The sequence below is a fragment of the Perca flavescens genome, chromosome 20, assembly GCF_004354835.1.
Source record: "Perca flavescens isolate YP-PL-M2 chromosome 20, PFLA_1.0, whole genome shotgun sequence".
In the NCBI taxonomy this organism is placed as follows: Eukaryota; Metazoa; Chordata; class Actinopteri; order Perciformes; family Percidae; genus Perca; species Perca flavescens.
Window position 1 is genome coordinate 30905690 of NC_041350.1, and position 17053 is coordinate 30922742.

At 41.5% G+C, this 17053-nt stretch overlaps 1 protein-coding gene across 5 annotated transcripts in view; it reads right to left on the reverse strand.

The window, feature by feature from the left end:
* Positions 1–11549, reverse strand: part of ppp2r5eb (protein phosphatase 2, regulatory subunit B', epsilon isoform b) — a 71405-nt gene extending 59856 nt beyond the window's left edge. For 2 of the 5 annotated variants that reach the window (XM_028565476.1, XM_028565477.1), the window contains exon 1: positions 11159–11549. Coding sequence is in view for 3 of the 5 variants with exons in the window: in XM_028565472.1 (XP_028421273.1) it covers positions 5550–5716 (167 nt within the window). In the remaining 2 variants the exon portion in view is untranslated. Of the gene's footprint in view, positions 1–5549; positions 6047–10963 lie in introns of those variants that run through there. The other 3 variants (XM_028565473.1, XM_028565475.1, XM_028565472.1) reach the window with 3 other exon arrangements.
* Positions 11550–17053: the final 5504 nt, after the last annotated feature.

Consider the following 17053-nt stretch of genomic DNA (forward strand, 5'->3'; position numbering starts at 1 on the left):
TAAGTTTCAATTCATGAAATTATTTTACAATCTCACTTTATTTTTGGGGCTCCATGGGAATGCAAATTAAAAATGATCAGTTTCTTGTTGCTCAACATTGCTGCCCAAATGCACATTTTTAGCCATTATCATGCAGCTCCACAGCCAAGTTTTTGGTAGTGAGCTCATGAAAGCAAAAACAAACATTTTAGCTCTGTGTCAGTCCACCTTCCTCCAACATTTTATTAGTCTCACAACAAACCTGTGCAGCCACAGCCTCATTTACCCAGCATGGGAGACTACTTAGGCTTCAGGTGTGGTTACACTACACCAACCACAAAACCAGCCAACAGATACACACGCACACACAATAGAGCCGTGGCTGCGAGGCCATAGTGGGAGGAAGCTGAGGTCCACTGCTGTGTTTGCTCCTGATTATGTCTTTAAAAAAAGAAAGAAAATTCTAACAGACAACAAAACACATGCCACAGCGGAAGTCACACTTTCCACTGCCAACTACTGCTAAACTACTTTTCTGAACCACACCCATGAGGATATGCATTGAAAAATATAAGTGAAGATATGTTTTCAGCCGCCGAAGAGCTGTCTGCTTAAAGATCAGCCGAGACACACTGTGATGCTCATCACGCTTATTAGAAAACTTTACCACAGCTATTACAACTTAACATGCAGACGTGTCAATTAGCATTTTAGCATGAGCATATACTACAAAACTACTGCACCGTATACTATGTCTCATGTTCCATCACTATTTTATAATACACCATATTATAGAACGTTAATATGTTTTGTTGACCATTGAAATAGATTATATTTAGACTCTGCTGCTATTAATCACACCATTGTCACTTTATCACGTCACATGTCTCCAAATTCTCTGTTATTTTATTCTATTTTAGTTTATGCACCTGTTATTTATTTATGTCATTTTCTATACTTATGTTTATGTATGGTGTTTTTGTTGTACTGCTGCAACAACGGAATTTCCCCACTGGGGACCATTAAAAGGTCTATGTTATCTAATGATTAACAATAACTGGAGCCACTGATGTCCTGGTCCAGTCCACTCTAACTCAGCTGGATGACATGAAGGCCCAAGAAGAAATTAATCAGAACTCCAGCAGAAAGGGTTATGTAATAAGACGCGAACGCGACGCTGCAGGCCGTACTCTGCGCTGGCTGCATCTCTAATGCTCCGTCAAAGTCACACAGGCAGCCGTGCAGAATGTCCAGCAGGCCTCGTATATAACAGAATGGACACAGACACGGACGGGCGGGCGGGCGGACACACACACACACACACACACACACACACACACACACACACACACACACACACACACACACACACACACACACACACACACACACACACACACACACACACACACACACACACACACACACACACACACACACACACACACACACACACACACACACACACACACACACACACACACACACACACGCCTGAGCATATGGAGAGCACTAGCAGACAGTGAAAGCCTTTTACAAGCTATCGAGGCTGCCCAGCTGATCGTCCATCATCATGTACAGTACACAGCAGTTTTAACAGTGATTAATGATCGCAGAGTGGCATGGCGTCCATCTGTGCTTAAAGACCATCAGGGTGTTGATGCAATACGACTGTAAGAGGAAGAAGATAATAATAATCAAGACTGACAAGTGTGATTAATAAGCAGCTGAAGTGTCTTTTTTTCCCTATTTTCAGGGTGATTTGTGCATATTTACATGATCTTGCCTTCACTCCCTAGGCTTTCATAAAATTGACAATCTGTTATCAGTGACTAACATCAGAATATGACAATTCCCAAATGTACCAGGACCTAGACATTTCTAAATCCTTCTATTCTTTTCCAGACCCATATCTGGACCCTACAAGCAGGGTGTCCCCCAAGGAAAATAGAAAGAAGGAACAGTCGTGCTCATAAGTAGGGTTGGGTACCGAAAGCCGGTGCTAATGTGGCACCGGTGCCTAACCTAATTTGTCTCTAGCGGACCAAATTGCAGCTAAACGGTGTAAAGGGTGTCTGTATTTCACTGTGGAGGATTACAACAGCGTGACATCAAGCAGTGTGCAGCTGCCTTTGTAGGAAAAACAACACCGACAGTGCGTTCACTTGAAACTAGTAAGCCTCGTGGTGCATTCAAAGTTATTGTAAAATACCCTATTATCTTATTTTTTTTAAGCATAGGTTCACGCACCGGCACCATTTTAAAAGTATTGTTTTAGCACCGGTATTGGGAAGAAAAAAAAAACGATACCCAACCCTACTCATAAGTTTATGAACCCATGCTAAAGTTGACTAAAAAGAGGAATAAAAAAAAAATCATCATCTTTTGGAAATTGATCAAATTGATTAGGAAAAATCCAACCTTTAAGATCACCAATTTTCTTTGTGAATGAATAATGTATTGTAAATAAATAAATGTTCTTCCTTAAAATACAGGGGCATAAGTCAGTCCACCCCTATGTTAAATTCCCATAGAGGCAGGCAGATGTTTATTTTTAAAGGCCAGTTATTTCATGGATCCAGGATACTATGCATCCTGATAAAGTTCCCTTGGCCTTTGGAATTAAAATAGCCCCCCCACATCATCACATACCCTTCACCATACCTAGAGATTGGCATGGGGTACTTTCCATAAGATCATCTCTCAATGCAAATCAAACCAGCTATTAGGCTAACTGAACTAAAACCATGCCGATCTCTAGGTATGGTGAAGGGTATTCGATTATGTATGTAAAAAATATAACACACACACACACACACACACACACACACACACACACACACACACACACACACACACACACACACACACACACACACACACACACACACACACACACACACACACACACACACACACACACACACACACACACACACACACACACACACACACACACAGCAAAGAAGCATCTATTACAAACAAATACATGTAGTATGCTACAGGCCTGGCACCAATGACATATGTGATAAGTAGCGACTGTTCCTTCTTTGTAGTTTCCTTGGTTTCCCCCAGGAAATTTGGTTAACCAAAGTGCCCTACTTTCCTAACTCACAAAGTTTTCCTTTTTCCCCAGACATTGCAACGCGCTGCTGATTAATTGCTGCAACACAAACAATGTAGTTACAAGATGACGGTTTAAACCATCGCCCCACTCAAATACATGGCCTGTATGATGTAGTGCCTAAAAGCCTAATATACACTTCTCTACTGAGTAGTCTACTGAGTCCTGACGTTAGCAGGGGCTCTCTTTCTTTCAGCTGAGGCAGGGCTCCTCCACTATAAAACACAAAATGATTACCACATTGTAGACAATATTGGTATTCAAATAGTCCTTTAAGTAAATCATCTAAAAAAAAAAAAAAAAGCCAATTTAAACTGGATTCAGCATCTCAAAAAGGTAAGGATTGGTCTGTTTTATATAATTATCAATGTCAGGGGTTTCCCCCAGAAAAGTTAGTTAGCCTGGTGGCAAATGTCTTTTTTTTGGACGAGTGCCCGGCTGGGGCCAGTCCCACACTCATAGCAACATTAATGTGGAGCGCAATAGCGTCTGTGATAACAGAACCATCGAAGGAATCACCAAATTGAGAATAAAAAAAAAGAGCTATAAGACAGATTCCACAGGGCCCTACATTAAGTCAGTGCTAAAAGCTAACTGGAGATTTGAAAATATGTCTTATATATCTTAAAAATAGATTTAAAAAAAATAATTCCCAGTGGCTTAGGCCTGGTGGGGGGTAACTTAGGCCCGGTGGGCCACCAGGTTTGCAATCCACTGAGGGAAACCCTGAATGTATAATTAAATATTAAATATCTTTGCATAGTTGTGTAAGACAACCACTTAGGCTCCACAAACCTGTGTCCAGTGTTCAATATTTTACTGATCAATAATGAAAATAAATGTTGGTTGAAACCCTAAACATGTCTCACAAAATATAATCTCCGTCACAATTGCATTGATTTCCTTTAACTATGCTCAGGGTTACCATTTATTAATTTACTACGACTACACCCTACAGACACAGAGTCACATATGACAAAAGCAATTACATGGAGATGACAAGAGAGTCATCTGTCAATGCCGCAAATGGTCTTCCCTTTCATAACCACACAGCTGGTAATGATCATCTGAGTGAATGGCTTCTGTTGGGCATCAGCACGTTGGGAAAACATCTCCAGCTCAACACTGATCTATCTGATGGTGGCTGTTCAGTTTAACCCCTCCAACAGCAAGTCTGCCAGGTGACTCGCCATTAATCTGTAGACCTCGCTGTGGCCGTAAAAATCAAACTGTGGCGGAATACAAAGTATTCAAATATATAATACAAAAAATTTAATTTGCGTCCGTAGTCGACAGTTTTGCCTGTCAATCTTTGGCGCAAGACTATTCAAATGACATGCAAAAGTGGGTCCCAACAGCATCTCAAGCCTCAGTGAAAAACTGCAAATTGACACCTCGACACCTGTTCTGTGTGTGTGTGTGTGTGTGTGTGTGTGTGTGTGTGTGTGTGTGTGTGTGTGTGTGTGTGTTGCTGAGCCTCATAAAGACCAGGCGAGGCGGGCCAGAGTGTCTGAAAATCACCTTTACTCTGAGATTATCTACAGCTAATGGCTTATAGTGGAACAGCTCTGACGTACACACGTTTTGACACCTTTAGACAATCAGGTTGCGTTACTGGAAACAGTTCAATCCACAACAGAGTTGTTGTGATGATGGCGGCGAGCAGCAGCTGCCATCAAAATATGGAAGTTTCCCACACAGGCTAAAGGGGCGTTGGTCCAATCTCAGGGTCTGACAATAGGCTAGAGGGTGTAACGCAGAGCTGAAACAATTAATTTGTTAATTAAGTAGTTGATGGACAGAAAACTAACTATTTAAATCGTTGTTTCATTCATTTGTTTTAGCACAAACAGCATCCATTCTCTGGTTGCAGCTTTTCCAATGTGAGGATTTGCTGCTTTTCTCTGTTTTATATCATTGAAAACCAAAAATCTTTGGGTTTTGGATAGTTGGTCAGATATAAAAAGACATTTAAAAACACATCAACTTGGACAACATTTTCTGTTTTTAGACAGCACAGTTAATCTATTTAACATGAAAATGATCAGCAGATTAATCGAGTTTGTGATTTGGGGCTTTCGAAATAATATTACTTTTAACTAAGAAGGCAGTTTACAAAATACTAGCCCTTACATCCACACTGCATCTTGAAACAACTTGAAATCCCTGCAAGGGGTGACTAAATACAGCCAGTCAGCTTCATTCAGCTCTGATCAAACACACACTGTCTGCTACATTTCAGGAGGCATCGGTGAAGTTGTACATCTCGATCAGTGAGTCACTCCCAGTTTCTGCCTGCTGCATCACCAATGGCAACGACGACTATTTGAAGAGCGGTCAATGCTTCTATGCTTTCGCCACCTGGTGAATGTCACCAGTGGAAAAACTACAATCATTCTCCCTCAGAAAAAAATCCTAAAAATGTACAAACTAGAGCCCCGCTTACCTGTGCAAAGGGGCACTGGAATCCCCACGTACCATCAGTCCCTCACTGTCTCTCTCTCTCTGTCTCTCACTCTCTCTTTTTCGGTCCAGCCGGCTAATGGCGAAAACACTCCAGTGCCACCACAACACATGAGGGAGAGCGAGACTACGGCGGCTGGTCAGGCGCATGGCAGCCAAGCACCAAAGCCGTTCCCCTCCTGTGCTTCTTACATAAGAGACCAGATGACATCCTCACAGGCCCGAGGAGGGTGGGATTAAAGAACAAGAGGGAAGAAGAGAGGAGGGGGGCACGGCGGACAACAGGGACAGCAACAGAAAGGGAGGAAGAGGAGGGAGGGAGCTGCTGTTGGACAGGAAGTCAACAAATAGGCAATGGCAAGGCAGAAGTGAAGTGAGGGAACAAACACGTACAGGAATATACACATGGGAGATACAAAAACATTTATTTTTTTAAGAGAGGCTGGCAGGAGGCAAGTTCAAGGATCTCTCGCCTGTGGTCCGAAATTCTAAAACAGCTGCAAAAACCAAACAATCTTTGTATGAATGAATTAGTTTCCTTACTGCGATACTTCATCTTAACTCATGTCACCAGCAGGTAAGGGGCATTCACTCCTGATTTCACTCACCTACAACAGTTAAATCGGTTCGGAAAATTGCTAAATGCAACCTTTAACTTCTTGGAGACTACATTTAAGCTACGTCACGTAATTTATGATGAAACCGTCTCTTATCAAGATGGATATTATCATCTACTGAGAGACACGTTGAGGACTTGTGAAAATTGTTCCTGCCCAGAGCCTCTGTGATGCCTTTTTTTTTTTTTTTTTTTTAAAGATTTTTTTGGGGCTTTTCCGCCTTTAATGGACAGGACAGCTAGGTGAGAAAGGCACTATATGCGTGCCTGCTCTACCCACTGGGCCAACCAGCCACGGTGACGCTTTTTAATGTCTTGTCCAACCAACATTTCAAAAATCAAATACATTAAGATGTATTTGCAGAGGGGAATGACAAAGCATCTTTCATAATGACTAAACACAAGAAACTAAAATAAATAATACATGCAGTTAAAGACTTGCAACTGGCCATGTGAATAATGAGGACGCCAGGTTATTTGACCACTGATATTATTAGGGCAGCAATAAACGATTAGTGTTATTATCAATTCATCTACAGGCTATTTTCTTGATTAAAGAATGAATTGTCTGATCTATAAAATTTGCGTTGTCCGCCATGTTTTGTCCACCTGATAGTTTGAAACCCAAAGATGTTCAGTTTGTTCCCACTGATGACTAAGAAGACCGAAAACATATTCTGATTTTAGGAGGGACTTTTGGTCAATTGACTAACCATATTACTATTTCAAATCAATCCATTTAGTTTGTCACGTTGGTACAAGGTACAATTCCAATGAAATGGTATCCCATCAGCTCCTTAAACTTTTGCATGAGGTCATGATTCAGCTCTACACACTGTGCACACACACTAGGGCTGTGCAATTAATTGAATTTCAATTTCAATTTCGGCTCGATCGGCAAAATAGTATAAATCGAGAAGAAACAATTATTTTGCCATGTTCTGTTTTGCAAGAACACTCAAGACACTTATTTTGTCTTGTGTTCTGAATGACACACGCATGCGCACATCCACACGTGCACATCCGCCCCTCCCGAAGCCAGTCAGGGAGGCAAGTCGTGTGCGTGTGCATATCATCCGCTGGAATTTAAAAACTCAGGGCGAGTAAAGATGGCAGCAGCGTTTGGTGAGCAAAAAAAAGGCAAAACCAACTCAGTTTTCTGGGAACAGCTAACGTTAGCTAACCCTGCTGTCCCTTTGCCCCCCCGCTGTAGTAGACGTTCACACTGTATTCACTTACTGTTTAAAACTTTTTCCAGCTTCCATAGGCAGACTGCTCAAAACCAACATGAAAAAACATAGTAATGTTCCCTCAGCATTTAGTTTAGTTTTGTTAAACTGTATGTAAATGAGCAGGGACGTTAAATCACCTGGAACACCAACGTTACTCTAAGGTACCGTCTACGTGCTGGATTTTCCCTAAGGTTAGCTAGCAAATAAGCCCACTGACAGCGACATTATTGTTGATATTTTGGCCCAGTGTTTAGTAATGCCAGTAGTAGTGGTCATAGTGAGTGAACATGTGATGTGAGATGCACATTGTGTTATGTGTGTGGAACTGTTCATTAGCTGTGTAACGTTATGTGTGATATCTGTAAAGCTGAACCGACTCACAGAAGTAAAACAGATTTTATTCTGATCCAAAGACTCTTTCTGTGAGATAAAGGACACTAACAGATTATAGCCTGGACACTATCCATTATATCCAAATGTTAATGAGGAATCGTGTTAAATAATTGTGATTTCAATATTGACCAAAATAATCTTGATTATAATTTTTTCCATAATCGAGCAGCCCTAACACACACCAGATTAATATTCAATATCTCTGTGATTACAAAGGGCAGCTACAATGCATCATTCATGGCAAACACAGGAAGTGTCCTTAGAGAAATGTATCAATTTCAGGCTAAATTTGCAGCCATTGCCGACTCCAGGAGCCAGAACAAAGCATGTTTCCTGCCTATCACAGCAACAAATGATTCATGCACAACAAAGAGGCCAGGTTATTGTACATATCAATTCCATGAGTTACTGATGAATGGATAAGTGGTCCCGGCACTAATTGCATCAGTCCAAATCCCAGATGTACCATTTCAAACCCTTCTACTACTCACTTCTTCGGAAAGTCAACTGTTGCCATTATTGACTGAATGCTGCAATCTGACGTCTAATTCATTCAGGGAATAATAACACTGTCCACACAGTCAGGAACAAATGAACTCAGCAACTTTCTCACACAACACACACACACACACACACACACACACACACACACACACACACACACAATACAGAGTTGATAGGAAGGAGCTGCATGACAGCACCAAAACTCAAGCACGCACACACAAACACGCACAGTCGAGCAACAAAAGGTACTAGAAATCTAGGAATGCCAGTGTTGTGACACAGTGTTGGCTTGTACAAGAAAACATGCCATACCAGTGGCATTTTTTTGAGTTTGTCAGACACAGTAGGCTATAAGCTTCTATCAAATTATCACCACACATTTGACAGTTGGCTTCACTTGACAGGACAGCTAAACCTGTCTCAGGCCAGACTCATGGTTCTAGGGACACTTAATCTGTAGCCCTGCCTTAGCTCTGAAGCTAGCCGAGCTCCGCCTACATGCAGTTTTTTTGTCAGGTCAACGGTCCAGTTAGTGAGTCAGAGATAGCAGCACGAAAGGATGAGCATGGGGAGTGATGGCGACCCACAAAAGTTAGAGGACCTGCCGGCCTCTTTAAGATCGCAAGTTTGGGAAAACTTTGAGACTTTGTGGCTGCAGCCTGGAGCCTTGCCCTCCCACCTGGTGCCGTCCCCACCTCGAAAACTTTGGTCTTCGGGTCAGTTCCAGTAGTAGACTACAGGCGAGAGAGTGGTGGAAAAGACGAGGATTGTGTGTCGGCGTTGTTCAGCAGTTGTTGGGTATGTGAGTGGAAATACATCTAACATGATAACACATATCAAACGCCATCACCCAGATGTGCCAATCACTGGAACAAGACAAAAAAAAACTGTCCATCTGCTCCTTCGTACAGTGCTTAACCAGCCTTTAGATACAAATAATGAAAGTTAAATTAAAGGGAGAAGAGCTTGGATGTTAAACAAGAGCTTATTAATTATTGTATCTACTGTTAAAAAAAGAAATCCTGGTTAATCTCTCATATACTATTCTTTTTGCACTTGCTCTGTTTACTTTAAGTTTTTATTTTTGTATTCCTCCTGAAAGTGACTTTATTTTGTGGTTGGATTGATAGCCTACATCTGGCTTCAGGTTGCACTACTAATTCATTTTACTTGGACTGCATTGCTCAAGTAAAATGTTAACTGTAAAGTGTTAAACAATTTTAATAAATAGAAATTTGAACCTTATTGAAATTTGTTTTGTGTAAATTTTTTATAATTGAGCAATGGGAAAAGAATCGCTAATTGAAAAATTAATCGAAAAATTAATAGTTAGATTAATCGAAAAATTAATCGTAGATTAGTCGACTAATCGAAAAAAGAATCGCTATATTAACCGTTTAAAAAAATAATCATTTGGGACAGCCCTACAAAAGACACTCATGGATTATAATTAGAAAACTGCACTTTAAAATTTTCATTCTTTTTTTTGAAGATGTCTTTTTGGGTTCAGTTCAATGAAATAATGTTGCAAATAATGTCCTTTAATATTTTTTTTTATTCAACAAGCCATTTCTTGTATTTTAGCAGTTTACTGAAAGCGGCAGAAAGCCCGAACTGAGTACACTTTAACATCTGTTTGTTTGCAAGCAACACCGTTATCGCATATTTCTTCATATCGTGCAGCCCTACCCATGACAGAATGCTTTCCTGACATCAGATCTGGCCCGGAAACATCAGCCACTAAGCCACCACCTAAGCCAAATAACATAATAAAGATTATACCCATAACAGTGTCAGTTGATGTTACTTATTTACTGTTATCAGCCAAAGCAGCAAACGGGGCAGCTAAACTTGTCTCAGGCCAGATTTACAGGGCTTTTTCAACTCATGGAGAAATAAACATCAGCATTTTCCCTTTAAGCAACCAGCCCATGACTAGGGCTGCACAATAAATCCTTTTTTTTCCCCTCTTTAAATCAAGATCACTATATTCAACAACGTTATTAAATATCGCATATTTTCTCATATCGTGCAGCCGTGCCCAGTACCGAATGCTTTCCTGACATCAGCTCTGCCCTGGAAACATCAGTCACTCAGCCACCACCAAAGCCAAATAACATGATAAAGATCATATCCATAACAGTGTAATTTGATGTTACCTATATTTACTGTTATCAGCTAGAGAAGCAAAGTTTGCCATCAGCTGCATGACGTCAAAAATCCAGCCTAGTTTAGGAGAGCTGTCGTTAGCTTGGCCATGTTGGGCCTGGCAGCGGCACAGCAGCAGCAGCATAATATTCAAAACTTGACAGCGCGATAACCTCACTAACGTTAGCTAGCGTTAGCAACGATAGCTTCCACATAAACCGTTACAAAGCTTATGCTATTAACGCTTATATAGTTAGCAAGTCGTCTCATCAGAGCACACAAAACACGTACACATTAGTAACATTGACACAATGCAGCCTTTTATCACCCTTTTAGTTTTTTTATTTTAGCATTTTTTGGTTAATGCTACGGCTATCGCGGGTTAGCTCAAGTTGAACATGTAGCCTTAGCTTATTAGCCATCACCAGCTAGCTTTCAGTGCATCTAGCTGATATAAAAACATTGAATGGATAATAAACATGTGTGCTAATAAAATAACGTTACCTGGGCGGACTTGGGCGATCACCCATCATCCCAGATGTAAATACAGGGGGCAGTGCTAATGCTGCTACCGTTAGCTAGCGCTCACAGACTGACAGACCGACTTGGGAAACACACACCGTCCCGAGTCCCGAGTCCCGACCCCGACAAGCTGCAGCCGACCGAGTGGCTGTTAGCTCTCCAAACGTAGTACTTTACCTTGATCCTCTGTGGTTCGCAACGGAGACGGCGGCGGAGGAGTTATCCTATGTTTGGAGCTCTATCTAGCTGTGAGACTACCTCCAGCTCGGTGCAAACAGCAGGAAGATCTGGCCTCAAACAGCCAAACCCACGAGTACCTTTTTCCTTCCAACGGAATAATCCTCAAACTCCCATTAATAACAAAATACGGCTATATAAAACGATTATGATAACGCAATTACATTCCTGTTAATGATTCAATTGCTTGTCTTCCCCAAACCCCTGGATTTTGGTGTTTTCCTTAGCTCGTTTGTGATTCGGGGCTGTTTCTTTTTCACCCTATTGTCAACACTGGCACACATAACAGACACGCACAGCAGCGTGCTTGACGGGTTAAGATCGACGTACGACGGCGATTGGCTGCCGGGAGCAATGTCAAGCGCCGTGATTGGACAAGAGGAGGTGTCAATCACAGTGCAGAGGGAAATGAGGCTCTGAATCCGCCGGTTAGGTGGAGGAGAACGGACAAGGAAAGGCAGAAAGCAGTGTGCGCCGAGTGTCTCCGCCACACAGCGCGCAGGAATGAGGCTAAACCTGTCCGAGGCCGTGGGCCCAGCCCTTCGCTTCGACACTTTTTTACCCGCACTTGGACGGCACAGTTGACCCAGCTTTACTGTACATTGGTCATATTTCCAGCCCGCTGCGGAGCCGAAGCAGCGCGGTGTTAAGGAAGAGTGGTTGTGGATTTCTGTGCAAGCCCCGAGATTAGAGAGGGGTATGTTAGCAGAAAGAGAGTTACATAACTATATAACATTTAAGTCTACCAGGGGCGGTGCCAACCGTTTTAAACATTTGGGGCTCAGCCCAAATTTAGGGGGATCCAGGGGCATGCTCCCCCCGTGGAGATTTTCTCCCCATTTACACCCTAACATACTGTATATGCACAATTTATATTAGAATTATTAGAATGCCTAAAAATCTGTACATCATTTGGGAAAAACATGATAGTTGTAAAGCCTACACCCTATATTATATCAAATTGTTCTCCAACTGTCTTTATCATTTTGAAACAATAAGACAACACATGTTGAGGATGACTCCTGCCACCTTAAAAGAGGCAAACATTGTCTGATTACTATTTGTAAATTACATAACAGGGTAGGAATGTGGCATAAACAGCATTACTAATCTCAAAACCTATTTTTGTTATAGTCTGCTGGAGTAGAGTTCCCACAAAGAATGTTACCTGTCTGCTATGTTTGCATCCATCCCATAATAATGTGGGCTGCTCTAAATGCAAATCAAGGATCCCTAACAATGACAAGTAAACGTGGTCTTCAATAATCTGAATTGAATATAAGGCCATAAGAATTTTTTCCTCAATGATATTCGATTTCTGTAGGGAGTAATGTAGTATTAGTAGTATCATAGAACAACCCCCCCCCCCCATGAAAATCCTGGCAGACATATACATATAGATGGCGATATTTCCCCAGTAACAGAACTTTGGCTCCATTGATAACTGCTGCAGATTGATTTCTTTTTGTAGTCTTATCAAAAATGTAACAAAGTTCTAACTGCTCTAGAAATGCATACTTTTGTCTGCTAGTATGATTGAGAAAATAGTGGCTATTTGCTTCAATCACAGAAGTGCATCTCTTCCAGAAGGAATCTCCTGTAAAAGCACTCTTCTGTTGTATGCATTTAATGATGCAATGCCTCTCATCACCATGTAAATATGTTTTGTTTCATTATAAGGAGGTGTGAACCACCACACGTTAATGTCTCTAATGTAAATAAAGATTTTGCTTCAACAGCCTCACCGATCCCAGCAGGATTTCCCTGGAGTCACACACAGACACACACTCACACTGTCAATCATGTTATTCCACTCTTTGCTATTTGAGAGCGAAAGCTGCTCCCTCAGCGCGATCCTGCTGTGATGAGCTTCCACCATGGGATGCAGTAACAGCAGTCGCCCTGCACCAGCTTCAACGGAGAAATACGTCAACCACACAATCATATAACGGACATTTTGACACGTTAGTACAAATTATAATTTAAAAACGAAAATGTCAGAGAAATCTCAGCTGTGTCCCAATACCATACTAACTTCACAGAATGAATACAGGGTTTCCCCTGCTATTCTAAGACCCAAGCCGTTTTGGGCACCGCCTAAGCCAAATGAATGGAAATTCAACGTGAGCATCAAAACTAACTAAATGACTCTCCTCAGATCTGATCATTGGAGTTGGTTCCTGTGGACTTCTTTAGCAAGTTTTGTCTGTAAGCATTTTATTTTAATTATTTTTAAAGATTTTTTGGGGGGCTTTCCCCCCCTTTATTTGATAGTGACAGTGGATAGACAGGAAAGGTGGGAGAGAGATGGGGGATGACACGCAGCAAAGGCCCACAGGTCGGATTTGAACCCAATAATTGCATTTTTTTTTATTGAAAAACACAAGACTGCTAACCCCCTTGCCAAATATGTGCACCTAAGTCTTCCACAAACCTAGGGAAAACACTGGAATGTTTAGCTGACAAATCTGCTAGATTTGCATCCATCCCATAATAACCTAAATGTAAATCAAGGATCTCCAACAATGCCAAGTAAATGTGGTCTCCAATGCTCTGAATTGAATATTATGCCATTTTTTTCAATTATATTAGATTTTTGAAGGGAATAGTAGCAGTAGTAGTAGTAGTAGTAGTAGCATAGAACTCCCCATGACAAGTATGACTAAGTATACAGTGTGTACCATACATTGAGATTCACAGTATATTGTTGTTGTTTTTCAGTTAGTATTCAAGAAGTCAATGTACTTCATGGTTTTGTACTGTCAGGAAAGTATGCAGCAAGACGTGTACCGACAAATCATTTCTACGACCAGCGGCTCTACAGCACGCTCTGTTGGCCGACAAATATGTCCCCCCAATTTTCACCTTAGGAGGCTGAAATTTGGCAGGGAAGGCAAGTGTGTGTGTGTGTGTGAGGTTGTGTGTGTGCCAGTGCCTGATAGGATTGCTTGGTTTTTCCCCAATAAAACGTGATATACAGCCTATTTGGTATTAAGAAAATCCTATTAATAATAGCCTACTGGTTATAACAATTACAAGTAAGTAAGGGTACTCATGTGGACAGAAATAAGAAGTGCCGGCCCATTTCAGGCACTGGCGTGTGTGAATGCATGCGCGTATATGGTCACAGCTATTGCAAATTTGTGCTTGTTGATTTGTTTAGATTTTCTGAGATCTTCCTGGGGTTGCTCGGAGTAGGTGTACATCCTGGAGCATTAGTTTTGTCCAGCGTGAACTTACTTCATACCCCAAACCTTCTGGTATGCAGTACAGAATAGAGACACAGGGGTAGTTTAATTGCCACCTTGCATTAACATGCAATCTGTATATCAAATCTGGATCAGGAAAATGCAGTGTCGTCATGCACGCTACCTAAACTAAACATGGAGAAGCAGCATTCAGTTTCTGTGCACCACACATTAGGGGTGTAACAACACATCAATCTAGATCTCGATATGTATTTTCAATGATCAAATTGAAAATATCGATAAATATCATCTTTAAAATGCTCCTTTATTTTGAAAGTCCCACTTTATATTTATTCTTTTTAGTAAAAAGAATAGTGTCTTTCATTGAATTGTCTTGAAGAGCTCAGTCCTGAATTTAAAGGGTATGAAGGGGTATGGAGGTTGATGGTAATTGTTCATTTTGTAACCCTTGTGTTCCCGTCAACCGTGAAAAAAACACTTTTTATTCAACGCCTTTTTTTCACCGTTTGTTTTGGCTTTTTCCAACGTTTTAAATTGTTACATTTTTCTTCTACACATTTTCAGTGCTTATTTCTACGTCACATATTTTCTGATATAAAACAAAAATTGAAAACACAATGGTTAAGATATGCCAATTTGTAATTATATAAGTCATTATTGGTTGGACTGTTGAGCTAAAGCTATGCTAGTTGTTGGTACTTGACCCTATACAGTACACGTTCATAGTAAGTAAGTAAGTAATTTATTTGATATAGCACCTTTCACAGACAGAGTCACAAAGTGCTTCACACAAATGACATTTGATTAAAAAACATTAAAATCCAAAACAGAAAATAATACAAGCAACAACAAATGCAGTTTGAGTGAGGATTAAAAAAAACAACCACAATTACAAACATGAGACAAAAGCCAGTTGAAACAAGTATGTTTTCAAATGCTTTCTAAAAGCGTCAACCGAGATTGCAGAACGTAGGTTAACAGGAAGAGCGTTCCACGAGGGTGGAGTTACCACTTCGAAAGAACGGTCACCTTTAGTCTTTAAAGGAGTGCGAGGGACCACCAGGAGTCCTGGTTAGAGGACCTGAGGGACCTGGTAGTGATGTACGGCTGGAGCAGGTCAGAGATATAAACAGGCGCCTGACCATGCAATGCTTTATATGTCAGAACTAGAACCTTAAAATGGATCCTGAGCTTTATTGGAAGCCAATGTAACATGGATAACACAGGAGTGATGTGTGACATTCTGTTGGACCTGGTCAACAGCCTAGCAGCAGAATTTTGCACTAGTTGCAGACGTTCCTGGGATGACTTGCTAAGACAGGTGAAAACAGAGTTACAGTAATCAAGTTGTGATGAAACAAAACCATGAATGATTATCTCAAGTTCCCCTTGTGATACCATGGTCCTGAGTTTAGCAATGTTTCTCAGCTGGAAGAAACATGTACGGGACAGAGAAATGACATGTTGTTCAAGAAACATATTCTGATCAAATATAACACCAAGGTTTCTAAGACTGGACTGTACCACTGAAGAAAGGGACCCCAGAAGATTAATAACTTTGGAGGCTGTAGTATCTGGAGCGACAATAAGGACTTCGGTCTTAGCCTCATTGAGCTGCAAGAAATTGTTTGCCAACCAATCCTTAATGGAGGACAAGCAAATTATAGCAACAAAAATACCGAGGGAGAACATGTAAATGATAATAAAGAGGGGTGCAGTTTACTTCATTGGCTGTGTTATTACACATTCACATAATAATAAAAATAACTTTTATTTATATGGTGCCTTTCATGAAACCCAAGGCCACTTTACAGAATGACTGTGGCTAAGCTAAGGGAGGTCGGAGGCTGTGGTGAACAGGTGGTGTGTCAGGAGGATTTTTAAACATGTCCAGGGATGGAGCAGGGAGGGTGTTCCAGAGGGATGGGGCTGCAACACTAAAGGCTCTGTCTCCGAAGTACAGAGTCTGGTGTGGGGAATGGAGAGCAGGCCAGTGTCTGAGGACAGCATGTTTCAGGGTGGGGTGTATGGATGGAGGAGGTCGGAGAGGTACTGTGGGGCCAGGGCACGGAGGGATTTGTAGGTGAGAAGGAGGATTTTATATGTAGCTTACTTGGGAGCCAGTGAAGGTAGATGAGGGTTGGGGTGATGTGCTGCCAGGTCTTGGTGTGGGTAAGGACTGTGGCGGCAGAGTTTAGGACATACTGGAGCCTGTCTAGGGTTTTGCTGGGGACCCCAGACAGGACTTCATTGCAGTAGTCCAAACAGGAAGTAATTAAAGCATGAATGGGGGTTTCTGCCACGGAGTCAGAGAGTGATGGCCGGAGTCTGGAGATGTTTGAGATAAAAAAGGCTGATTTGGTGATGGATTTGATGGGAGTATGGAAAGAGAGGGTGGAGTCCAGGATTACACCAAGGTTGTGGACCTCGGAGGATGGGCAGATGGCACACCCGTCGACATCCAGGATGAGATCTCCAACCTTCTGGAGCAGCACCTTGGGGGCCACAACCAAGAGCTCTGTTTTATTGTTGATAACAGTGATGGAACCAAAACATGTATCCTGGAATGTATTCAAAACTTTAACGGGTTTAAAAAAGTAATGAACAGATTTGACTGAAAAACTCA